General features: G+C 45.1%; 1 protein-coding gene across 1 annotated transcript; it reads left to right on the top strand.

Annotated features, from left to right (window-relative positions):
- Positions 1-699: 699 nt before the first annotated feature.
- Positions 700-26,171, top strand: fhdc1 (FH2 domain containing 1). The gene is made up of 11 exons (XM_033975464.2): positions 700-1,119; positions 7,093-7,154; positions 9,916-10,018; positions 10,761-10,846; positions 11,935-12,035; positions 14,749-14,819; positions 15,745-15,852; positions 19,620-19,690; positions 22,603-22,720; positions 22,835-22,999; positions 24,168-26,171. The coding sequence occupies exons 1-11, from the start codon at positions 700-702 to the stop codon at positions 26,169-26,171; spliced, it is 3,309 nt and encodes a 1,102-aa protein (XP_033831355.2).
- Positions 26,172-26,641: the final 470 nt, after the last annotated feature.

The raw sequence follows: 26,641 nt of genomic DNA, 5'->3' as shown, positions 1-26,641 counted from the left end.
GATACAGCTCAACATCATTATAAAGATGTAACTATTTTAGTATCGATACCTGTTTAAAATCAGTATCTAGTTTTGTTTTGATACTAGCTTTAGTCTCCATTAGCATCTGAGTTTCGATGCTTTTGACAGCCTTACCTCCTCGTTGTTTTGTTATTTACACATTTCATTTTTTCCACTCTATAATGATGTTTGATTGGAGCGTAGAACATAACCCTGTGTTTTCACCTCTTCACAGCCCACAGCTCCACTTCAAAGCTGCTCAAAATCCCTTTGAGTTTAGCCCCATCAGGCCAGGCCCCTCGCCACATGCATGAGTGCCCTGCTCTAATCCTGTCCCATGTTGTTTTGTGTGTGCCCTACAGATCGCTGGAGGTGACTATTAAAGGCGGAAGAGATGAACGCACACGCACCTTCTGGGCGGACAGAGGAGGCATGTTCCACGCCATTTTGAATTTTTGAACCACTAATTACAGAACTGTTTTTAAAATGAGATGAAGGTTGAATGGATGGAGTGTACACCTTCAAGGATAAAAATGTGTGCTCATATTTTTGTTTCAAAGATCTGATTATTTTATTTTTTTAATGACAAGATTTATTTTAAATCAATGCCGCCGATACGTATAAACATTTTAAATCAGGAAATAAACCAAACTGATCCCTGACTCGTAATGTGAAGAGCTGAACCTTGAGATGCTGATTATGAGTGTCCCATGCACGCCTTTGGACCCAGAGAGCAGCAGTGAGGCCAGCAGCAGCTCCACCTCCATCACCACCACCTCAGACTCTTCCAAACATGCCGCTCCGCCAGCCCCGCCCCTGCCTCCGCCCCCGCCGCCCGGAGCCCCACCCCCTCCACCGTTCCTGGGCAACCAAGTCGGCCGGAAGAAGCGGCGCGTGCGGAGCTTTTTCTGGAAGCCCATCCCAGAGGAGAAGGTGCGGGGGAAACCCAACATCTGGACCATGGCGGTGCAGCAGCAGCAGTTCCACATCGACGTGCGCTCGGTGGAGGAGCTGTTTGGCCAGCAGGAGGCAACAGAGAGCAGGGGGCTGACCACCACCCCCGGGGCCTCCACACAGGTGTCCAGGGTCCGATCCTTCAAGGAGAGCACCAGAGAGGAGGTGAGTACACACAGACACATACACACTATTACATCTACACACATATACAACACAGACACATGCACACTATAACATCTACACACATATACAACACAGACACATACACACTATAACATCTACACACATATACAACACAGACACATACACACTATTACATCTACACACATATACAACACAGACACATACACACTATTACATCTACACACATATACAACACAGACACATGCACACTATAACATCTACACACATATACAACACAGACACATGCACACTATAACATCTACACACATAGACAACACAGACACATACACACTATAACATCTACACACATATACAACACAGACACATACACACTATTACATCTACACACATATACAACACAGACACATACACACTATAACATCTACACACATATACAACACAGACACATACACACTATTACATCTACACACATATACAACACAGACACATACACACTATAACATCTACACACATATACAACACAGACACATGCACACTATAACATCTACACACATATACAACACAGACACATACACACTATAACATCTACACACATATACAACACAGACACATGCACACTATAACATCTACACACATAGACAACACAGACACATGCACACTATAACATCTACACACATATACAACACAGACACATACACACTATAACATCTACACACATATACAACACAGACATATACACACTACAACATCTACACACATAGACAACACAGACACATGCACACTATAACATCTACACACATATACAACACAGACACATGCACACTATAACATCTACACACATATACAACACAGACACATGCACACTATAACATCTACACACATATACAACACAGACACATACACACTATAACATCTACACACATATACAACACAGACACATGCACACTATAACATCTACACACATATACAACACAGACACATACACACTATAACATCTACACACATATACAACACAGACACATGCACACTATAACATCTACACACATATACAACACAGACACATACACACTACAACATCTACACACATAGACAACACAGACACATACACACTATTACATCTACACACATATACATCACAGACACATGCACACTATAACATCTACACACATATACAACACAGACACATACACACTATAACATCTACACACATAGACAACACAGACACATACACACTATAACATCTACACACATATACAACACAGACACATGCACACTACAACATCTACACACATAGACAACACAGACACATGCACACTATAACATCTACACACATAGACAACACAGACACATGCACACTATAACATCTACACACATATACAACACAGACACATACACACTATAACATCTACACACATATACAACACAGACACATACACACTATAACATCTACACACATATACAACACAGACATATACACACTACAACATCTACACACATAGACAACACAGACACATGCACACTATAACATCTACACACATATACAACACAGACACATGCACACTATAACATCTACACACATATACAACACAGACACATACACACTATTACATCTACACACATATACAACACAGACACATACACACTATAACATCTACACACATATACAACACAGACACATGCACACTATAACATCTACACACATATACAACACAGACACATGCACACTATAACATCTACACACATATACAACACAGACACATACACACTATTACATCTACACACATATACAACACAGACACATGCACACTATAACATCTACACACATATACAACACAGACACAGGGCACATATTAGTGCCCACTGTTTCGTACACGCCCACTGTGATGTACACGCCCACTGTGATGTACACGCCCACTGTGATGTACACGCCCACTGTGATGTACACGCCCACTGTGATGTACACGCCCACTGTGACACACCCATTGTGACGTGCGCTCTTCCTTTTATTTTCTTAATCGGTGATACTCGTAGGATTCGGCAACGTCACATCGTCATTTTGGTACAAATGGAAAAAAATTTGCTGCTCGCTAGTGTGATGTGCAGCTATAGGGGGCGCCGTCAGCATGTGGGGTTTTGCTATGATGACGTTTACGGTCCATTGGACACCGCAGTTTTCTAACGCGGAAGTCAGTGGAGTTGTTTCTTTTATGAAGTGCTTTTAGATGAATATTATGATTTAAAATGTGTAAATTATAACAAAATGATCCACAGAGATGAGAACCATAGAGACACAAGCACAGCAGCTCTTGTTTTGTTCCAGTACAATAGGGCGTCTGGAACACTTGGTGATAAGTAATGGTAGTATAGTGTGCTTGACAGTAAAGCCCCACAGTGAAAGGGTATTCTATAACTCCTGTTGTTGTACACGGCCCCACAGGGACACATTAAAGATGGACGCCAAGGTTCCCCTTCATGGGAACATGTCTGCGTCATCATAAACAGTACAGAGAAACCTGACTTACCCTCTGTCACCACAGTGTATGCTAACAGTTCAATGCTAACACCTCAATGCTATCAGCTTAATGCTAACAGCACAGTGCTGACAGCTCAGTTTTAATGGCTCAGTGATAACAGATGTGTTCTGATGTGTTCTGATGTGTGCAGATGTGTTCTGGTGTGTGCTGATGTGTTCTGATGTGTGCAGATGTGTTCTGGTGTGTTCTGATGTGTTCTGATGTGTGCTGATGTGTTCTGATGTGTGCAGATGTGTTCTGGTGTGTTCTGATGTGTTCTGATGTGTTCTGATGTGTTCTGATGTGTGCAGATGTGTTCTGGTGTGTGCAGATGTGTGCTGATGTGTTCTGGTGTGTTCTGGTGTGTGCAGATGTGTTCTGGTGTGTGCAGATGTGTTCTGGTGTGTTCTGGTGTGTTCTGATGTGTTCTGATGTGTTCTGATGTGTGCAGATGTGTTCTGGTGTGTGCTGATGTGTTCTGATGTGTGCAGATGTGTTCTGGTGTGTTCTGATGTGTTCTGATGTGTGCTGATGTGTTCTGGTGTGTGCAGATGTGTGCAGATGTGTTCTGATGTGTTCTGATGTGTGCAGATGTGTTCTGGTGTGTTCTGATGTGTGCAGATGTGTTCTGGTGTGTTCTGATGTGTTCTGGTGTGTGCAGATGTGTTCTGATGTGTTCTGGTGTGTGCAGATGTGTGCAGATGTGTTCTGGTGTGTGCAAATGTGTTCTGGTGTGTTCTGGTGTGTTCTGGTGTGTTCTGATGTGTTCTGATGTGTGCAGATGTGTTCTGGTGTGTTCTGGTGTGTTCTGATGTGTTCTGATGTGTTCTGGTGTGTGCTGATGTGTTCTGATGTGTGCAGATGTGTTCTGGTGTGTTCTGATGTGTTCTGATGTGTGCTGATGTGTTCTGGTGTGTGCAGATGTGTGCAGATGTGTGCAGATGTGTTCTGATGTGTTCTGATGTGTGCTGATGTGTTTTGGTGTGTGCAGATGTGTGCAGATGTGTTCTGATGTGTTCTGATGTGTGCAGATGTGTTCTGGTGTGTTCTGATGTGTTCTGATGTGTGCAGATGTGTTCTGATGTGTTCTGATGTGTGCTGATGTGTTCTGGTGTGTGCAGATGTGTGCAGATGTGTTCTGGTGTGTGCTGATGTGTGCAGATGTGTTCTGATGTGTTCTGATGTGTTCTGATGTGTGCTGATGTGTTCTGATGTGTGCAGATGTGTTCTGGTGTGTGCTGATGTGTTCTGATGTGTGCAGATGTGTTCTGGTGTGTTCTGATGTGTTCTGATGTGTGCTGATGTGTTCTGATGTGTGCAGATGTGTTCTGGTGTGTTCTGATGTGTTCTGATGTGTTCTGATGTGTTCTGATGTGTTCTGGTGTGTTCTGATGTGTTCTGATGTGTGCAGATGTGTTCTGGTGTGTGCAGATGTGTGCTGATGTGTTCTGGTGTGTTCTGGTGTGTGCAGATGTGTTCTGGTGTGTGCAGATGTGTTCTGGTGTGTTCTGGTGTGTTCTGATGTGTTCTGATGTGTTCTGATGTGTGCAGATGTGTTCTGGTGTGTTCTGGTGTGTTCTGATGTGTTCTGATGTGTTCTGATGTGTTCTGATGTGTGCAGATGTGTTCTGGTGTGTGCAGATGTGTGCTGATGTGTTCTGGTGTGTTCTGGTGTGTGCAGATGTGTTCTGGTGTGTGCAGATGTGTTCTGGTGTGTTCTGGTGTGTTCTGATGTGTTCTGATGTGTTCTGATGTGTGCAGATGTGTTCTGGTGTGTTCTGATGTGTTCTGATGTGTGCTGGTGTGTGCTGATGTGTTCTGATGTGTGCAGATGTGTTCTGGTGTGTTCTGATGTGTTCTGATGTGTGCTGATGTGTTCTGGTGTGTGCAGATGTGTGCAGATGTGTTCTGATGTGTTCTGATGTGTGCAGATGTGTTCTGGTGTGTTCTGATGTGTGCAGATGTGTTCTGGTGTGTTCTGATGTGTTCTGGTGTGTGCAGATGTGTTCTGATGTGTTCTGGTGTGTGCAGATGTGTGCAGATGTGTTCTGGTGTGTGCAAATGTGTTCTGGTGTGTTCTGGTGTGTTCTGGTGTGTTCTGATGTGTTCTGATGTGTGCAGATGTGTTCTGGTGTGTTCTGGTGTGTTCTGATGTGTTCTGATGTGTTCTGGTGTGTGCTGATGTGTTCTGATGTGTGCAGATGTGTTCTGGTGTGTTCTGATGTGTTCTGATGTGTGCTGATGTGTTCTGGTGTGTGCAGATGTGTGCAGATGTGTTCTGATGTGTTCTGATGTGTGCTGATGTGTTTTGGTGTGTGCAGATGTGTGCAGATGTGTTCTGATGTGTTCTGATGTGTGCAGATGTGTTCTGGTGTGTTCTGATGTGTTCTGATGTGTGCAGATGTGTTCTGATGTGTTCTGATGTGTGCTGATGTGTTCTGGTGTGTGCAGATGTGTGCAGATGTGTTCTGGTGTGTGCTGATGTGTGCAGATGTGTTCTGATGTGTTCTGATGTGTGCAGATGTGTTCTGGTGTGTGCAGATGTGTGCAGATGTGTTCTGATGTGTGCTGATGTGTGCTGATGTGTGCAGATGTGTTCTGATGTGTTCTGATGTGTGCTGATGTGTGCAGATGTGTTCTGGTGTGTTCTGGTGTGTGCTGATGTGTTCTGGTGTGTTCTGATGTGTGCAGATGTGTTCTGATGTGTTCTGATGTGTGCTGATGTGTGCTGATGTGTTCTGGTGTGTGCAGATGTGTGCAGATGTGTTCTGGTGTGTTCTGGTGTGTGCTGATGTGTTCTGGTGTGTTCTGATGTGTGCTGATGTGTTCTGGTGTGTGCAGATGTGTGCAGATGTGTTCTGATGTGTGCTGATGTGTGCTGATGTGTGCAGATGTGTTCTGATGTGTTCTGATGTGTGCTGATGTGTGCTGATGTGTTCTGGTGTGTTCTGATGTGTGCAGATGTGTGCTGATGTGTTCTGATGTGTTCTGATGTGTGCTGATGTGTTCTGATGTGTTCTGATGTGTTCTGATGTGTGCTGATGTGTGCTGATGTGTGCTGGGGGTGGGCAAAGTGCACAAAATGAAGAACTCAATATTTACTTTTACATTTTGAACTGCAACTAAACTCTAAATGGAAAAAATCTCTCCCAGTGCCCTATACAAACCCTCCTTATGGTTAACAGTACAAGCCTGTACAAGGCTCAGAACATTAAAAAACTCTTTAATACCCCATATAAATCAAATACTCCCCTTTAATACCCCATAGAAGTCAAATACCCCCTCTTTAATACTACACAGGAGTAAATACCTCATCTTTAATACTCCATAGGAGTAAATATCCCCTCTTTAATACCCCATAGAGGTAAATACCCCCTCTTTAGTTTATTTATTTGCAGTGATGTTAAAGTGGGTCATTCACTTGTCTCCACACACACGCACCTGACTGTGCCTGTTCTGCTTGTTCTCTCTATGGCAGGTCAGCATCCTGGACTCAAAGAGAGGGATGAACGTGGGCATCTTCCTCAAGCAGTTCAAGAAGTAAGTCTAGTTTACCTGTGTCACAGTGCTGTGTGCTAGGGCTGGCAAAAGGATCCAAACTCAGACGCTAAAGCTAAGACCAAAACTAGATATTCAGGTTGGTATCGATACTAAAAAGGTCTCATTCACAGAAATAAACCTTTCCTGAATATGTTTATAATAATGGTGAGCTGTATCTGTATAAGACACATAGACTAGTTTAGTCTATACTAATTTTTGACAGTTTTTCTAGGCCTTTCTAGAGTTTTGTTTAAAATCACTTCAGATAATATTGCAGTACACTCCATAGCAAAAGATGAAGTTTAAATCTGTCAACTGGACAAATCTTGTAGGAGTGAAGACATTTCACTGCTCATCCAAGCCGCTTCTTCAGTGCTGGTCAGAATGCTGGTGGCCACTGCCTTAAATCTAACTGAGGGGAGGGGCTAACCACACTGGAACTGTAAACTCTAAACAAAGTAATGTAGTCTAAAGAAATGGTTTGAGAGGAGAGTTAAAGAAGCTATTTTTGTTAGGAAAGAGAATCCTTCCTTAAACAGAAACGGGGTCCTGAGACATAATCTCTCCCCCATCTACAACTCCATCCTCAGACCCAGAACAATGAGAACAATAGCAGGGTCGTTAAGGCCTGAATAGGGTAGTTTCAGCTGAAACTGGAAACAAATGCTGTTTACAGTTTCAGTGTGGTTAGCCCCTCCCCTCAGATAGATTTAAGGCAGTGGCCACCAGCATTCTGACCAGAACTGAAGAAGCGGCTTGGATGAGCAGAGAAACGTCTTCACTCTTACAACGATTTGTCCAGTTGACAGATTTAAACTTCGTCATTTGCTTTGAGATGGAGATGCACAGCAGACTGGGGTCCTGAGTTGCTCTTGTGACAGTGTTGGTTCATTCTCTTGTGAAGTGGCTGTTTAATTTCTCCAGTGTAACACTCACTGCACTCTTCACTGAATGGAGTAGACACATTACTTTGTTTATGGTGCAGGGTTTTGTCCTTTGGGTGAACCAGTTTTTGTCTTAAAGTGTTTGTAGATAGATATAAGGCAGTGTCCAGCAGCAATCTGACCAGAACTGAAGAAGCGGCTTGGATGAACAGTGAAACGTCTTCACTCCTACAACGATTTGTCCATTTGACATATTTAAACTTTGTCTTTTGCAATGGATCAGACATGGACGACTGAGGTATTAAACAGAGTACTCTTCATAGTTAAATTTTTTCAGGAGTATTCTGCATCCAAAACATGTATGAAGAGGTTTTAAATGTCATCCATGCATGTCTGAGTAATCTGGAGATCTCTCCCAGGCCCTATTCAAATCCTCCTTACTGTTAGCAGTACGAGTCTGTACAAGGCTCCGCCCACAAGCCTACGTCACCTATGTACGAAGGGGGAGGGACTTTGCACAGGGAGCAAAGGGAGGGGAGACTCAGAGCGTAAAAAACGCTCTGAAACTTACAAAACACGTCACGTTTTGGGTGAATATAGCATTTTAAATGGTGATACCCCATTGAAGTAAATAAATACCCCTTCGTGAATACTCCATCAAAGTCAAATACCCCCTCTTTAAATATATTCTGCTCCTGTGCTTCTGTTGAACAGCTGGTGAATAAAAAGTGAAACATTTGGCTGTGAATCAATCCCGTTGTATTGTTCTGGTGTAATCGGTTTAGGAAGTGGATCACTACCAGTCTGTGTTGTGTTCTGTACAGTCCAGAGCCACAGACGGCGTAAAGAAGTGACCGAGTGAGTGTGACGTCACCACAGCGTCCAGCTCCAAATGAAGCTCATCGAGGCTAGCAGTTATAGCGGCTAATCTGGAGCAGAGTTACATGTTTGGAATTCTGACTGCAAGTATCATAGGGAGAGGACGCTTAGCAACACTGTCAATCAAACCTGTTGCTAACACTAGCGGGAGCAAACTCAGAGAAAGAAGTCGCCGGATTTGTCTGTTATTAATGTTCATATCTTGATTTACAGACACAATAGTGAAATAAAAACCCCAGGATCATGTAGAGGGTTAATATGAACATTTAAGACCAAAGTGACGAGTCTGACAGCAGCAGAGACAGAGAGAGGAGACACAGTTTTTACACAGAAAGTAAATTGGAGCCAGAAGCGATGGAGCTGGAAGTGTGCTCATGATCACTTCCTGTTTGGAACACAGTGGCTAGCCAGTTAGCTAGGTTCCTTTATATATACAGTCTATGACCTGGACAGAGGAGTCTAGAGTGTTGTTTTGTTCAGGTCAGATACATTTGCAAGGCTCCCACATGATTTCACTGATATTTGACTATGAGGCCTCAGACTCAGACTCAGACTCAGACACTTAAGAACTTAATGTCTGATCGTACTCTGTTTATGTTTCAAGAGGGGGGATTTACTTCTATAGGGTATTAGAGAGGGGGTATTTTATTCTTTAGGGTATTAATTGCTAACTAACTAATGCTGTAGCTCCCATATTACGCAAAACTGACTCTTGTAGGTTTAATCCATATTCTAACACTGTTCCTCCTCAAAAACAGACCTGGAGTTGTGTTTTGTTTCATTCACACATGTTTGATTAACACTTTATTATTAGTCTGTCTACATCTCCAGTGCTCAAAATGCTCTGTTCCACCATGTGATGTCATGAAGTAGTTTTCAAGTGAACTGCTCCTTTTAACTTTTGGGATGTTACACATAAACTGCAGTATTACTCTGCATTACTTACACATTCACACTATGCTTTGCTCTGAGTGACTTCAATTGTCTGTCTTTTTCAGGTCTAATCGCGCCATTGTGGAGGACATTCGCCGAGGGGAGGGTCAAACGTACGGTGCAGAGCTGCTCAAAGACCTGCTGAAACTGCTTCCGGATGCAGACGAGGTTTGGACTTGTGTTGGGACTCGTGTCTGACCTCATGCCTGGACTCGTGTTTGGACTTGTGTCTGGACTCTCATTTGGACTCATGTCTGGACTCGTGTCTGGGCTCGTGCCTGGACTCGTGTTTGGACTTGTGTCTGGACTTTCATTTGGACTCTCATTTGGACTCGTGTCTGGGCTCGTGTCTGGGCTCCTGTCTGGACTTGTGTTTGGACTCGTGTCTAGGCTCACGTCTGGGCTCGTGTCTGGGCTCCTGTCTGGACTCCTGTCTGGACTCGTGTCTAGACTCGTGTCTGGAGACGTGTGTGGACTCGTGTCTGGACTCGTGTTTGGAGTAGTGTTTGGACTCGTGTCTGGACTTGTGTTTGGACTCCTTTCTGGACTTGTGCCTAGACTTGTGGCTGGACTCCTGTCTGGACTCGTGTCTGAACTCGTATCTGGACTCGTGTTTGGACTCCTGTCTGGACTCCTGTCTGACTTGTATCTGGACTCATGTCTGGACTTGCGTATGAACTCGCATGTGGACTCCTTTCTGGACTCGTGTCTGAACTCATGTTTGGACTCCTGTCTGGACTCCTGTCTGGACTCCTGTCTGGACTCCTGTCTGGACTCCTGTCTGGACTCCTGTCTGGACTCCTGTCTGGACTCCTGTCTGGACTCCTGTCTGGTCTGTTTTGTGTTTAATGTCACGGGGAAGTGTTTTTAATAATGTGTTTTTGTGATCATGTCTGTTTGTGGTGAGCAGGTGAAGAAGCTCCAGTCATTCAAAGGTGACCCGGACAAGCTGGCACTGGTGGACTCCTTTATGTACCTGCTGATCCAGGTGCCGCGGTACGTTGGGTTTAAGGTGTGGGAGAAGCTGAAGAGGGATTGGAAATGAAAACAAGGCAGTTTCTGTGGCAAAAAGCATTAGCGTAAATCCCATGAACAAAGATGATGTTTGGATAACTGTTTCGGCCATTTTGAAATCTGACAACTGCTTGGTTACCATTTAAAGGTGCATTATGAAACTTCTAGTGGTGTTGTCGTTGCTTTGTATAGAATGTTCCTCAGTATGGCATTATATGATCTATCTCCATGGAGATAAGCAGATGAAGTTACAGGTCACATTAAGGTGCTGCACCTGACTTCTACCTTCTTCTTTTTAAACGTTTGCATTGGTCAAAGGTTATTCGTCACATACCTCATGTATCCAGAGCTTCCTAATGATTCACCATGATGAGTTTATTAGCAGCTCTGATACTGCACATATTTCAGGGTTCTGCTTCTTCACACTGATATCAGTATCTGTGAGAACTCCAAGGCCAAGTCGGAACAGCACTACTTCTGAGTGGTATTCACAACTTTCAGTAGTGGAATGCCATACGTACGCACCACCAGAAAAGTCCCACAGTGCATCTTTAAGAATATCCAGTGGAGATTTTTTTTTTTTTTTAAATGCTCCCAAAGCTTAAAAAATCACGTGTTTTTAAAAATCCGCTCTGCTTGTCCAACTATTTAGATGTTTATCCATGTTCTAGTTGTTTCTTCTCATTTCCCTCTGAAGTTGTATTTGGAGTGATTCATATTGGAGTAATATTTAATCCACTATTCTCAAGACGCCATTTTGCCGATCCACCCCTGTTTTCACCTACGTCAGTCTTATTATCTTTAACGGTGATCGTAGCATTTGGCAGCGTCGTAGTCATTTTGGTACAAATGAACAAAAACTGTGCTGCTCACTAGTGTGACGTGCAGTTCTGCATAGGGGGCGCCGACAGCATGCGGCGCTTTGATGTGATGACGTTTACGGTGACGTCAGCTCCCATTGGACACCACAGTTTTCTAACGTGGAAGTCTTGTCTCTTTTATTACGTGGTTGTAGATGAATATTGTGACAGAGTCATTCTGGGTTAACAGTTAAATTTGGCCTCTCTTAGGTTCGAGCTGCGGATCGAGGCCATGGTTTTGCGTGAAGAGTTCTTTCCGTCCTGTGCAGTGATGAGCAACGAGATCAACATCATCCATGTGGCCACTAAAGGTACTACAGCATGCCTTGTTCACACAGGTGACCCAGAAATGTGAGCTGTGAGCTGGAGAGATCACCCCCGAGGTCCAGAGTAAACCTGATCCACTCTGACACAGCACTTTGAGCAAGACACTGCTCGACTCACACTCACAGATCTACTTACCTTAAAGCTCCAATGTCACACAAAACTGACTCTTGTAGCTTTAAGCCATGTTCTAATGTCCTCCTCAAAAACAGACTGGAGTTGTGTTTTGTTTCATTCACACATGTTTGAGTCACACTTTATTATTAGTCTGTCTACATCTCTAAAAGTCAAAATGCTCTGTTCCACCTTGTGATGTCATTACTTTTAGTTCAGTAGAGATTGATAGGTCCAGGTGCTGAAATGATCCAAATGATTCTACTGAAGGTGTATGGAGTAACACAGCGGAGCACTTCCTGTATCGCCACATGATGACATCACAGGGTGGAACAGAGTGTTTTCAGTTGGAGAGAAGAACTCAGCCTAAATCTGTAGGGTTTGTGTGAATGAAACAAAACTGAATAAAGTAGTGAAGTACTGAGGGGGCGTGTCCAAACATGCGGTTCATCTGATACTCTGCGGAGCATCAGGTGTGATTTGAACCACAGCTCAGGTAACGTCACAGGCCCGGACCTTAAGGGTGAGGTGAAGAGGAGGAGAGGAGGAGAAGAGGAGGAGAAGAGGTGGAGAGGAGGAGGAGAGGTGGACAAGAGGAGGAGAAGAGGTGAAGAGGAGGAGGAGAGGTGGAGAAGAGGAGGAGAAGAGGAGGAGAAGAGGAGGAGAAGAGGAGGAGGAGAGGTGGAGAAGAGGAGGAGAAGAGGTGGAGAAGAGGAGGAGGAGAGGTGAAGAGGAGGAGGAGAGGTGGAGAAGAGGAGGAGAAGAGGTGAAGAGGAGGAGAGGAGGAGAAGAGGAGGAGAAGAGGTGAAGAGGAGGAGGAGAAGAGGAGGAGAAGAGATGGAGAAGAGGAGGAGAAGAGGTGAAGAGGAGGAGGAGAAGAGGTGGAGAAGAGGTGGACAAGAGGAGGAGAAGAGGTGGACAAGAGGAGGAGAAGAGGTGGACAAGAGGAGGAGAAGAGGTGAAGAGGAGGAGGAGAAGAGGTGAAGAGGAGGAGAAGAGGTGAAGAGGAGGAGGAGAAGAGGTGGAGAAGAGGAGGAGAAGAGGTGGACAAGAGGAGGAGAAGAGGTGGACAAGAGGAGGAGAAGAGGTGAAGAGGAGGAGAGGAGGAGAAGAGGTGAAGAGGAGGAGGAGAAGAGGAGGAGAAGAGGTGAAGAGGAGGAGGAGAAGAGGTGGAGAAGAGGAGGAGAAGAGGTGGACAAGAGGAGGAGAAGAGGTGAAGAGGAGGAGGAGAAGAGGTGGAGAAGAGGAGGAGAAGAGGAGGAGAGGTGGAGAAGAGGAGGCGAAGAGGTGAAGAGGAGGAGGAGAAGAGGAGGAGGAGAAGAGGTGGAGAAGAGGAGGAGAAGAGGTGGAGAAGAGGAGGAGAAGAGGAGGAGAAGAGGTGGAGAGGTGAAGAGGAGGAAAAGAGAAGAGGTGGAGAAGAGAGAATAGATGGTGGTGTTTTATAAAGTTTCAGATGATTTTGATAAAGATTTGAGCTAAGTTTCGTTCAACAGAAACAATTTCATAGTTTTTTTCAGTTTTTATTTGTATATTTTTGTCTTGTTCAGATTCTGAACGTGTTAATAATAAACCCTCAGCCTTTTCCGCAGGTCTCACACTATAATAAAAATACTTTTACTTTTCAGTCCTGTTCAAAAATGTAGTGGAGTAAAAAGTACAGATACTGCTCTCTCATGTACTCAAATAAAAGTAAAAAGTACACACTGTAAAATGTACTTAAGTAAAGTAGAAGGTACACGCATTGTAAGTGCAGTACTTTAGCACTTTTACTTGGTCACGTTCCACCTCTGAGTTTTAGCTCCAGTCAGAGGCAGGAAGTGACCACATTTCACTGAGGGAAAGCAGTGGCAGTAAAATCACTACATCTCGACAGTGGACACTGCCGGTAGGTCAGGGGTCAGGGGGTTAGGGTCAGACAGTGGACAGGGAGCTGTGGGTAGGTCAGGGGTCAGGGGGTTAGGGTCAGACAGTGGACAGGGAGCTGTGGGTAGGTCAGGGGTCAGGGGGTTAGGGTCAGACAGTGGACAGGGAGCTGTGGGTAGGTCAGGGGTCAGGGGGTTAGGGTCAGACAGTGGACAGGGAGCTGTGGGTAGGTCAGGGGTCAGGGGGTTAGGGTCAGACAGTGGACAGGGAGCTGTGGGTAGGTCAGGGGTCAGGGGGTTAGGGTCAGACAGTGGACAGGGAGCTGTGGGTAGGTCAGGGGTCAGGGGGTTAGGGTCAGACAGTGGACAGGGAGCTGTGGGTAGGTCAGGGGTCAGGGGGTTAGGGTCAGACAGTGGACAGGGAGCTGTGGGTAGGTCAGGGGTCAGGGGGTTAGGGTCAGACAGTGGACAGGGAGCTGTGGGTAGGTCAGGGGTCAGGGGGTTAGGGTCAGACAGTGGACAGGGAGCTGTGGGTAGGTCAGGGGTCAGGGGGTTAGGGTCAGACAGTGGACAGGGAGCTGTGGGTAGGTCAGGGGTCAGGGGGTTAGGGTCAGACAGTGGACAGGGAGCTGTGGGTAGGTCAGGGGTCAGGGTCACTCTAGTAAACAGTGTATACATAACCTCTGAACCCTGACCCTTAATAAACAGTGTGATGTTTCCTCAGAGCTTATGGGCTGTGTGGAGCTTCATGCCATTCTCCATCTGGTGCTGCAGGCCGGGAACATCATGAACGCTGTGAGTCCACACGACACAAATTTGACAATCGCTACGGCAACCAGTTACACTCTGAATTTGACAATTGCTATGGCAACCAGTTACACTCTGAATTTGACAATTGCTATGGCAACCAGTGACACTCTGAATTTGACAATTGCTATGGCAACCAGTGACACTCTGAATTTGACAATTGCTATGGCAACCAGTGACACTCTAAACTTGACAATCGTTACGGCGATCAGTTAGCTTCAAGTTTTTTACATGGACTTAGTCACAAGGAAAATGATTTGGACTCAGCCGCTCACACATCATGGTATACAACAAAGCACACATAGAAACGGTAAACACACATTCAGACGCAGTGGCTCAGTTGGTAGAATGTTTGTTGACTGACCTCATGGTTAGCAGTTTGAATCCCACGCTCATATAATAAATACAAAACCATATACAGAGGTGGGGAAGGAGAAACAAGCAAAGATGAAACCATGACTTACATTTGGATGGTGAATGTTTTGTGTTTTTGCTGTAAAACTAGTATTTTATTAGTTTTGTTTGAATATTTTATGTTAAGTAAGTTTATATGAATCAAAATACACTATACCAACATGAAAATCAGATAAAACCAAAACATCAGGACTGAATCTAAACTAACTTCTAAAACCTGTCGCCATTTAAATAATCCACCAAAATGCAAAAGAGAAAATATTTAAATCAGTTAAATCTGATTTTGATCTAATTCTGTAAAAAGTTTGTGACTCAAAAGGAGCGAGTTCCTGTTGGTCATGACCCTCGTTACTTGTTGTTATATCATTATAAATGTAACTTACAGGTTTTGTGCCAGTATCTGAACATGTGACATCATGGCTCTGTGGTAACAGGGTGTACAGTGAGCTGTGGTTGCCATGTTGGTGTGGTGTAATTATCATGTGTTTGTGTTTGTCAGGGTGGATACGCTGGGAACGCCGTGGGATTCAAACTGTCCTCTCTGCTCTCGTTAGCAGACACCAAAGCTAACAAGCCCGGCATGAACCTGCTGCATTTTGTGGCTCTGGTCAGTATCAGTGTGAACGTTTGTACAGAGGCAAAAGTGTGTCACTGTAAGAAAAAGTAATACTGAAGAACATGCTTTTAATCACATAGTAGTACACAGAATATTTCAAGTGTTTTACAGAAAAAAAGATGTTAAAATCACAATACAACAAATCAAAACATAAATAATCATCATAAAAGTGACATTAAAAGAGAAGAGGCAGAATAAAACCCTTTCAGTCACATGCACAGCTAAGGTTTAACTGCACAAAACTCAAACACTGGCTCACCAGGTTTTTTCCTGGTTTCGTCCTGGTTTTGTTCCAGTTTAGTCCTGGTCCTGGTTCAGTCCCGGTTCAGTCCCGGTTTAGTCCCGGTTCAGTCCCGGTTTAGTCCCGGTTTAGTCCCTGTTCAGTCCCGGTTCAGTCCCGGTTCAGTCCCGGTTCAGTCCCGGTTTAGTCCTGGTTCAGTCCTGGTTTAGTTCCAGTTTAGTCCTGGTCTAGTCCCGGTTCAGTCCCGGTTCAGTCCTGGTTCAATCCTGGTTTAGTCCTGGTTCAGTCCTGGTTTAGTCCTGGTTTAGTACTGGTCTAGTCCCAGTTCAGTCCTGGTTTAGTCCTGGTTTAGTCCTGGTTCAGTCCTGGTTTAGTCCTGGTTTAGTTCCAGTTTAGTCCTGGTCTAGTCCTGGTCTAGTCCCGGTTCAGTCCTGGTGCAGTCCTGGTTTAGTCCTGGTTTAGTCCTGGTTTAGTCCCGGTTTAGTCCCGGTTTAGTCCCGGTGCAGTCCTGGTTTAGTCCCGGTTTAGTCCTGGTTTAGTCCCGGTTTAGTCCTGGTGCAGTCCTGGTTTAGTCCAGGTTTAGTCCTGGTTCAGTCCTGGTTCAGTCCTGGTTTAGTCCCGGTTTAGTCCCGGTGCAGTCCTGGTTTAGTCCCAGTTTAGTCCCGGTTTAGTCCTGGTTTAGTCCTGGTTTAGTCCTGGTTTAGTCCCGGTTTAGTCCCGGTTTAGTCCCGGTTTAGTCCCGGTTTAGTCCTGGTGCAGTCCCGGTTTAGTCCTGGTTCAGTCCCGGTTCAGTCCTGGTTCAGTCCTGGTTCAGTCCTGGTTTAGTCCTGGTTCAGTCCTGGTTCAGTCCTGGTTCAGTCCTGGTTCAGTCCTGGTTCAGTCCCGGTTTAGTCCTGGTGCAGTCCCGGTTTAGTCCCGGTTTAGTCCTGGTTTAGTCCCGGTTTAGTCCTGGTTTAGTCCTGGTGCAGTCCCGGTTTAGTCCTGGTGCAGTCCCGGTTTAGTCCTGGTTCAGTCCTGGTTCAGTCCTGGTTCAGTCCTGGTGCAGTCCCGGTTTAGTCCTGGTGCAGTCCCGGTTTAGTCCTGGTTCAGTCCTGGTTCAGTCCTGGTTCAGTCCTGGTTTAGTCCCGGTTTAGTCCTGGTTTAGTCCCGGTTTAGTCCCGGTTTAGTCCCGGTTTAGTCCCGGTTTAGTCCCGGTTTAGTCCTGGTGCAGTCCCGGTTTAGTCCTGGTTCAGTCCTGGTTCAGTCCTGGTTTAGTCCCGGTTTAGTCCTGGTTTAGTCCCGGTTTAGTCCCGGTTTAGTCCCGGTTTAGTCCTGGTGCAGTCCCGGTTTAGTCCTGGTTCAGTCCTGGTTCAGTCCTGGTTCAGTCCTGGTTTAGTCCCGGTTTAGTCCTGGTTTAGTCCCGGTTTAGTCCCGGTTTAGTCCCGGTTTAGTCCCGGTTTAGTCCCGGTTTAGTCCTGGTGCAGTCCCGGTTTAGTCCTGGTTCAGTCCTGGTTCAGTCCTGGTTCAGTCCTGGTTTAGTCCTCAGAGTGTGAGATGGTTCATGTGGCTCATGTGGGGGATGTTCTTTGGTGCTGGTCCATGGAGAGACTTGTACACACAGAGCTGTGTCTCTGAGCCACAGGAGCCAGAGACCTGAGCCACAGGACACATGTGTGAGGTACTTCCTGGTTCTAGACCTGAGCACAGGACACATGTGTGAAGTACTTCCTGGTTCTAGACCTGAGCCACAGGACACATGTGTGAAGTACTTCCTGGTTCTAGACCTGAGCCACAGGACACATGTGTGAGGTACTTCCTGGTTCTAGACCTGAGCACAGGACACATGTGTGAGGTACTTCCTGGTTCTAGACCTGAGCCACAGGACACATGTGTGAGGTACTTCCTGGTTCTAGACCTGAGCCACAGGACACATGTGTGAAGTACTTCCTGGTTCTAGACCTGAGCCACAGGACACATGTGTGAGGTACTTCCTGGTTCTAGACCTGAGCCACAGGACACATGTGTGAAGTACTTCCTGGTTCTAGACCTGAGCCACAGGACACATGTGTGAGGTACTTCCTGGTTCTAGACCTGAGCCACAGGACACATGTGTGAAGTACTTCCTGGTTCTAGACCTGAGCCACAGGACACATGTGTGAAGTACTTCCTGGTTCTAGACCTGAGCACAGGACACATGTGTGAAGTACTTCCTGGTTCTAGACCTGAGCACAGGACACATGTGTGAAGTACTTCCTGGTTCTAGACCTGAGCACAGGACACATGTGTGAGGTACTTCCTGGTTCTAGTCAGGACCTGAACATCATCATTCTGGATGTAGTGCATGGATGTCTCTCCAAGTCTGGTTTTGACAGTTTACCTTTAATTTTTGACATGTTTTTAGATGGTGAAAAGCTGCCGATGTTACTGATTTGATGTGACTGTTAAAGTTCCATTGTAAATCTTTTCATCTCTCTTCAGTTTTGAGGACACACCAGTGTGTGCTTGTGACTGTGGGTTGGTTTAGTCAAATTCTGAGTAAAACAGGTGCCATCTAGTGGTGCTTTGAAGTCATTACCAAGGCCATTGTCAATATCTACATTAAAATGTCCTTTTCCAAGTGAATCCTAGACATGATATAAAGTCAGAGAATTCAAAAACTCGGAACAGGACCCAGGAGCTTGGTAGATCACTCAGTTGATGATGATTTATTTTATTTTTGGTTATTCTTTTTAAAATAATTTACATAATACATACATTACATAATTTACAGCATTTTTAACTGAAAGGTTTTAAGAAAACTCCCGCACACTGTCTCACTCATAAAAGTCATGCCTCCATCGCACCTGTGGCTCTGTCAGGTGAGTCCTGTCAGGTGAGCAGAGTCTGTCAGGTGAGTCCTGTCAGGTGAGCAGAGTCTGTCAGGTGAGTCCTGTCAGGTGAGCAGAGTCTGTCAGGTGAGTCCCGTCAGGTGAGCAGAGTCTGTCAGGTGAGCAGAGTCTGTCAGGTGAGCAGAGTCTGTCAGGTGAGCAGAGTCTGTCAGGTGAGCAGAGTCTGTCAGGTGAGTCCCGTCAGGTGAGCAGAGTCTGTCAGGTGAGCAGAGTCTGTCAGGTGAGTCCCGTCAGGTGAGCAGAGTCTGTCAGGTGAGCAGAGTCTGTCAGGTGAGTCCCGTCAGGTGAGCAGAGTCTGTCAGGTGAGCAGAGTCTGTCAGGTGAGTCCCGTCAGGTGAGCAGAGTCTGTCAGGTGAGTCCCGTCAGGTGAGCAGAGTCCCGTCAGAGTCTGTCACGTGTCTTTCCTACGTACAGAACTCCGGAACAGCTTTACAGAAACATTCAGAGGTAAAAGTGTAAAACCATGACCACAGAGTCATCCTTTAAGCCTTCAGAAAGAAGCACATCATTTCAACTTTACATCAATAAAACACAGATTTAACTTGTGTTTTTACTTTATCAGATTCAAAATGAAGTAACCTTTTTAAATTACCAGTGTCTAACCCAGTATTTGACCCAGTATTTGACCCTGTTCATATCTGTTGTCACAGGAGGCAAAGAAGAAAGATGAGAATCTGCTCAGGTTTCCAGAGAAGCTCCAGGACGTCCAGAGTGCAGCCAGGTATAACACACAGCTCCTATTGGTGGATTTCAGATGACATCACAATTGTCTTGGCCAATCACATTTATCACAGAGGGGGGCAGCTAACGTGATACTGGTGAATATTTGTTGTTTTAATCTGGTAAGTTTTAGGAACTAGTCTCTCAAAGAAATCATCAGTTTCAACACACATATTCCAGGCAACGCAAGAACATCTCCTTGGAGACAAGAAGGTCCACGGACCCCTGAAGTTACGCAGTGCTGCTTTAAACTATAAGCCGCCTCAGGTTTATATCTCAGATGAAACGAAGCATAAATTAGTGTTACAAAATGGAAGTGAATGTGTCTGTGTTTTAATGACGAGTTGCATTAACCTGCTGTACACCACAGAAATCCCACAGGCTAAATCAGCTCTGCTCAAAAGGTTCACATCTTTAACCATGTTCCACAGTGTGGCTTTAAATCAGACCTGTCCAAGCTGTTCACATCTTTAACCATGTTCCACAGTGTGGCTTTAAATCAGACCTGTCCAAGCTGTTCACATCTTTAACCATGTTCCACAGTGTGGCTTTAAATCAGACCTGTCCAAGCTGTTCACATCTTTAACCATGTTCCACAGTGTGGCTTTAAATCAGACCTGTCCAAGCTGTTCACATCTTTAACCATGTTCCACAGTGTGGCTTTAAATCAGACCTGTCCAAGCTGTTCACATCTTTAACCATGTTCCACAGTGTGGCTTTAAATCAGACCTGTCCAAGCTGTTCACATCTTTAACCATGTTCCACAGTGTGGCTTTAAATCAGACCTGTCCAAGCTGTTCACATCTTTAACCATGTTTTACTGTGTGGATGAATATTGTGATTTAAAATGTGTAAATTATAACAAAATGATCCACAGAGATGAGAACCATAGAGACACAAGCACAGTAGGGCTGATTTAACGGTCATATTTGAGGCAGAGGATAAACGTGCTGTTGATGTTAATATGCAGTAGAAAGTATTTGTTGGTGTATAGCAGAAAGTGCTAGAGCGAGGCACTGCAGAGACTGCTGCAGTCTGCAGCCACACGTCTCAAGGTCGTCCCTGTGTAATGCAGCTCTCTTATGTAAGTCTACAACAGAAAGTGACTTTGACTTTACCGATGAAGACACCTCATCTCATCAGAATCTTTATATTTGGTATTTAGTTTTTACATAAACAGACCTGTCACTTTAACAAACTTTGAAGCACCATATAAATATTGAGATCAATGAAAATATTAAAGCTACAGTTTAAGTAATTCAGGATAATCCCAATGAACCATTTTCAAATAGAGTCCCATAAATATATATATATATATATATATATATATATATATATATATATATATATATATATATATATATATATATATATATATATATAGCCCCTGGTATTTCTCTAGTTTCTCATGTTCCTTTTTCCTGATGTTCAAATCAGTTGGTTCCGTGATGTCCACCACAGCGGCTTTGCTCTGTTGTTTATCCACCACCACAATGTCCGGTTCGTCCATCACCATTCTGTCAGTCTGTATCTGAAGTCCCACAGGATCTTGGCTCATTCTCCATGACCTTTGGAGGTGTTTCCTACTTTGACCTTGAGGTCTCCAGTCCGTACTCTGCACAGATGTTTCTGTACATTGGCTCCACTTGGTTATGTCGCTCCACGTTTGCTTTCCCTGCAGCATCTTACACCTGCAGTTATGTGCTGGACTGTCTCAGGGGCCTCTTTGCACAGCCTACACCTTGGGTATTGTCTGGTTTGGTAGATCTGGGCCTCTATCGCTCTAGTGCTGAAGCCAGGATGAGTGCCTGTGTCCTTCAGTCCAGCTCTCTCAAGTCACTGGTAGGATTAATTAACATCAGTCACTTCAGTTCTGTTCCGGTGGTACATCCCAAGCAGGGGCTTGTCCTCCCATGATGGTTCTTCCAGCACCTCTTCCTCTGTACTCCACTGTCTGAGACACTGATCACGTCATCTGTTGGGGCCTTGTCCTTGATGTACTTATGGATGTTGGACGTTTGATCCTGGACTGTGGCTCTCACACTCACTAGTCTTGGGCCTCCTTCCTTACGGCTCGCGTGTAGTCTTAGGGTGCTGAATTTTTATCCCTGCATGGTCAGGAGCTTTCATCTCTTAACATCTGTGGTCTGTATCTCCTCCTTTAGCCAGCTCATGACTCCTGCTGGTATCTGATTACTAGCAGGGCATAACTGTTTATTGCCTGGGTCTTCTTGCCATTGAGCTGACTCCTTAGGACTTGCCTTACTCGTCTGAGGTATTTGGCCGTGGCTGCTTTCCTTGTTTCCTCTTCAAGGTTGCTTGTTTGTGGGGAGTGAGACCCCTTCTGTGTGGACTACCTTCCCTCTCTTTGTCACCATCCGGTTACACTTCTCAAGCCCGAATGACATTCCAAATGACTTGCCCCTATATCTTTCGAAATGGGCTGAATGACGATGTAGTGATGATTCTGACAGGCCTATATATAAACTCATTTATAAAGTCTGTTCAAAAAGACACTGCCCTGGAGGTGAACAGAGATTGGGTCAAAGCAGAAACAAATATTGGTTCCAAATATTGGCTACATTTAAAATATTACAAAACTATACATTAAAAACAGGAGCAGGTGTAAGTATAAATGTTTACCTCCACATTATTAATTATTAGATCTGGGATTAAGAGTTCAACAAACAAATGAGATATTGAGTCTGCCATTGTAGTCCCATAAACACATTTATACATTATAATACCTTTAATAAATACATCTAATAAATACATTTATACAATGTTGTTCTTCTGACAGATGGCAATGGCCAACCTACTTTTTCATAGAGTGATGGGTTTAAACTTATGAAACGAAAGGCTGAGGATTGAAAGGCAGATAAACCATCTCCACCTTGCTCTGTGTTTTTGTAGGATCTCGGTGGAGAACATAGAGACAGAGTTCTCCTCTCTGTACGTCCGCATCAGAACTCTGGAGGAGAAGGTTCAGGGAGACCAGGATCTCCAGCAGCAGCTCCAGCCCTTTCTCAAGGTGACTCACGTTCATAATGAAGATCAAACTATATCACAGATATCGTGTTGTTTGTGATATCAAAAGTCCCACTATTGATGCCGTACAAAAGTTCTAAGTTCTGCTGTGTCCCAGAGTGCGGCCCAGACTCTGCAGGATCTGAAGAAGAGGAGACTGGAGCTGCGTAAAGAGGGAAACGGCCTCATCGACTTCTTCTGCGAGGACAAGGACACGTTCAAACTGGACGAGTGCTTCAGGATCTTCCAGGACTTCTGCCACAAGTTTAAGAAGGCAGTCAAGGTCAGTGCCCACGCAGTCACATGACCACAGCCACAGTGCACCAGGGCAGAAAACATCATGTATAAAACATTATGCACACGACCAGTTTAGAGAATTAAGAAATATGTACAATTAGAAATGGCATTTTACATCAAGGAACCACTCACACATTCACACATTCACACACCAGTGTACACAGACACTGGGGGCAAGGGGGGGAAGTGTCCGGCCCAAGGACACAACAGCAGCATCCATCTGTGAGAGTGAGATTCAAACCACCAACCTTCAGGATCAGTGGACGAATGCTCTACCATCTGAGGCTGTGTCCAGACTTTTGTTTGTGATTCTATGTAGGAAATACATAACCTGTTCATTAATGACACGAGTGTGATCGGTCTGGTCTCCACCTGTCACCTCGAGCCTGGACCAAATGTCATTGTCATCATCTACATTGACTTCATCATCTTCATTGTTGTCTTCATCTTCATTGTTTTCGTGCAGTCAGACACATTTTTTTCAGTGACTTGTGAAGCCTTTCTCACCCCATTTCGCTCGTTCTGCAGAAATCCACAGTGTTCTTCAGTGTCCTGTCCATCCTGGATGGACATTCTTCAGTGTCCTGTCCATCCTGGATGGACATTCTTCAAGTTTTGGAGATGTGTGTATTCTGGATCCTAGGCTTGTTTTGAGTTTCTTATTTAAAAATACACCCTGTACCTTCGACGGGCAGCCATATATAGAGACGTTTGCTCATCACAGAAGGCTGTTTTTTGTGTCTGTGCGTAAGGCACTTATGGCATCTTCTATTAATTGTTTAAAACCATTTCAATATTGGTTGGTGAAAATATTTCACTAAGGCAGGTTTATTTGTCCAGCACTGTTCATATAGAAAGTACAGAACAAAAACATTCAAATCACAATACAACAAAGCAAAACCAATAAATATTAGGGATGCACCAATACCGATACTGGTATCAAATATCGGTGCCGATACTGAAAAATGAGCTGGATCTGTTCAGTCAATATCTCCTGGTTGGGCTTTCAGATGTAAAGAGACTTAAGTTCGAGTTAGGGACAGAAAAATTTGGATTGGGGCATCCTTAATAAATACTGTAGATATATGCATTCCAAGAAAAACTGAAAACAGAATACATAGCATTTGAATAATAACAATCTGCCTTCTTCTCAGGACAACACAGAGCGCGAGCTGAAGGAGGCGGCTCGTCAGCGCCGCCTGCGGGAGCTGGAGGAGCGTCGCAGCGCCTGGTCCGGTCCTGACCAGAGCGGAGGCTTCGGACGCAGCAGCAGCGAGACCGATGTGGATATGCTGACCAAGGACGGCCTATTGGAGTTCTTACACCGCTCCCAGAGCCCTCACAACCCCCTGAGCCGCTCCACCAGTGCCCGTCGCCACCGCCACACCATGACCAGCATAGCAGACCGGCAGCTGCAAGGCTACATGGACGTCTTTGTGCGCAATGACAACGACTGTTCTAAGTTCAACAGCCTACCGCGCTCAGGGAGACCTCACCAGAGAAGAACCGCTCCATGGATGCCAGCCCAAGATGACAACCGAGAGCTGGGCTGGGACAGACGCACAGACACAGAGCCAGTTAGCCCGCTTGCTAGGTGTTCCACCTCCGGGCTAAATGACAACACAGACTTTTACAGTAACAATAATCAGTACTCCTCTGTGTCGGAGGGCAGCGCCTTGCCACGGCCATTTTGTGTCTTTCCAAATGCCGCACAAGTCCCCAACACAAATGTTTCCGGACTGATGAACGTGAGTGTAGAGAAACACACTTTAGTCCAGGGGCCGCGGTCGTTTGAGCTGCCCAGCCCCAACGACAACAGCAACCAAATGCCCTTTGTAAGACCAGAGGATAGAGTTGTGACCACCTTTGAACGTGACAATCCTGAAGTGTATGTGGACTCCGGAGATAAAACCATCCAAAAACCCCCAACGGCAGCTATGGAAGAGGAGTCCCATCCTCTTCAAAAATCTGGATCGTTTGCAAAGGAAAACGAGGAGTTTGACAGTACGATTTCATCTACAACGTGTGACACAAACCTTCCCCTGGACCCCTCTGTATCCAACAAGACGCCCGCGTTTTACATTATAGACTGCACCGAAACAGACTGCTCAGTTACACTGGATTACTCTGAAACAGACCTATTCAGAACAGGCAAAAACCAAGAACAAAATCCCAGTTCTGTGTCGTCAAACCTAGAATCTCCAAATGAGCTGTCAACTAGCGACACCTCTGCACCAAACCGTGTGGATTTCGATGCTAGCTTTGTTAGCCAAACAGAGGAGTGGGACACGGAAAGTGCAGAAACAGCAGAGGGCAAGCAAGGCACCGAGAAAGAAACACAAATAGCCAGTAAGAAGCAAGCTAAAGGTAAAGTTGCTAAATCTAGCAAGAATAGCGCAGCTGGCCGTGGTGTCCGAACGCTAACTAGCAATGAAACTCAGGGTATGAGGAGAGTGGTGCCGATTAGCAAGCAAACAAGATCTGGAAGCAGCAGAAGAGCAGATAGACAAACAGAAAATACAGAAACGCGCAGAACGCTGAGAGATCAAAGCACGCCAGCGAGAGGCCGGAGTGAGAAGGCTACGAGAACACCGCGGCACTCTAGCATGCCGCCTGACGAGTCCAAAGCTCAAAGAGGTCTTACCGGATCTGCGTCACGATGGACCAGAGAGTCCACACCCAGGAAAGCTAACACCCACAAACCAAGTGCTAAACCGCTGCGCAATATTCCCAAACCGGAAGAAAAAATGTGTAGGTCAACAATGAGAGCGTTAGCACAAGCTCAACCACAAGCTAATTCTGAAAACTATAGCCCAAACACAGCTAAGAGTGTGTCGGAAGTACCAAGTTTTGCACGGAACACAGTGGCATTTTCTTCGAGGAGCAAGAAGGAGCCCTCAACACCATCCCGTACGCCATCTGTTCTAGCAAAACAGGCTAAACAGAACAAGCCCACATCCTCAGAGGAGCGCCCCCAAGCTGCAGGACTGAGAAGAGTGCAAAGTGTGAAAGCAGCCAGTCGTAGCTCATACCGAAGTGAGACCCCGCCCCCTCCAGCTTCACGAGAGGACCAGCGCAAGGCGAGTAGTTTTTCAGAAAAGTCCATTGCAACCAAAGACTTGGTGACCGGCCGCAGCCCGAAACCCAGCTGGAAGTGACTTTATGAAGACTTCTGTGGTGAATGTAGACAGATCAGGCAAAAGACGCATCACGGTTGGTTAGTGGATCGTGATTAGATGTTCAGTAATCAATCAAAAAGTACATTATCGATGACTGGATGATTGTGTGTGTGTGATACTAATACTTTAAGTCCTTTATTCAAAAGGAAAGTTGACAAAGGCAATGCTCAGAGTCTGTCTTTAAAGTTGATCACATAAACAGGAAGTAAACTCTGACAGCTGCATTTTCACATTGTTTCATTCAGGTCACATGACCTTAGTGCTTGGCTGCTGTTACACAGGTCTTTTAGGAGCAGCTTCGTTTGGCTTAATACCTCAGAATGTTTCATCAGTGGCCTTTTATCAGCAGCCTCTTTTTTAACAATGTTGCTATTGTATATTTCTTCAAATATGAAAACATTTCAGAACATGAACAAAAAAGTTCTCTCAATATTACGTATTATTTGCTA

The sequence above is a fragment of the Periophthalmus magnuspinnatus genome, chromosome 1 (genome assembly GCF_009829125.3).
Source record: "Periophthalmus magnuspinnatus isolate fPerMag1 chromosome 1, fPerMag1.2.pri, whole genome shotgun sequence".
Lineage (NCBI taxonomy): Eukaryota > Metazoa > Chordata > Actinopteri > Gobiiformes > Gobiidae > Periophthalmus > Periophthalmus magnuspinnatus.
The sequence above is the reverse complement of the archived record's forward strand: the minus strand, read 5'-3'. Positions and strand labels throughout refer to the sequence as shown.

Coding starts and splice junctions, on each gene's coding strand:
- fhdc1 (XM_033975464.2), top strand. CDS start 700: ATGAGTGTCCCATGCACGCCTTTGGACCCAGAGAGCAGCAGTGAGGCC. Junction 14,820..15,744: donor CCGGGAACATCATGAACGCT/GTGAGTCCACAC, acceptor TGTGTTTGTCAG/GGTGGATACGCTGGGAACGC. Junction 19,691..22,602: donor GACGTCCAGAGTGCAGCCAG/GTATAACACACA, acceptor GTGTTTTTGTAG/GATCTCGGTGGAGAACATAG.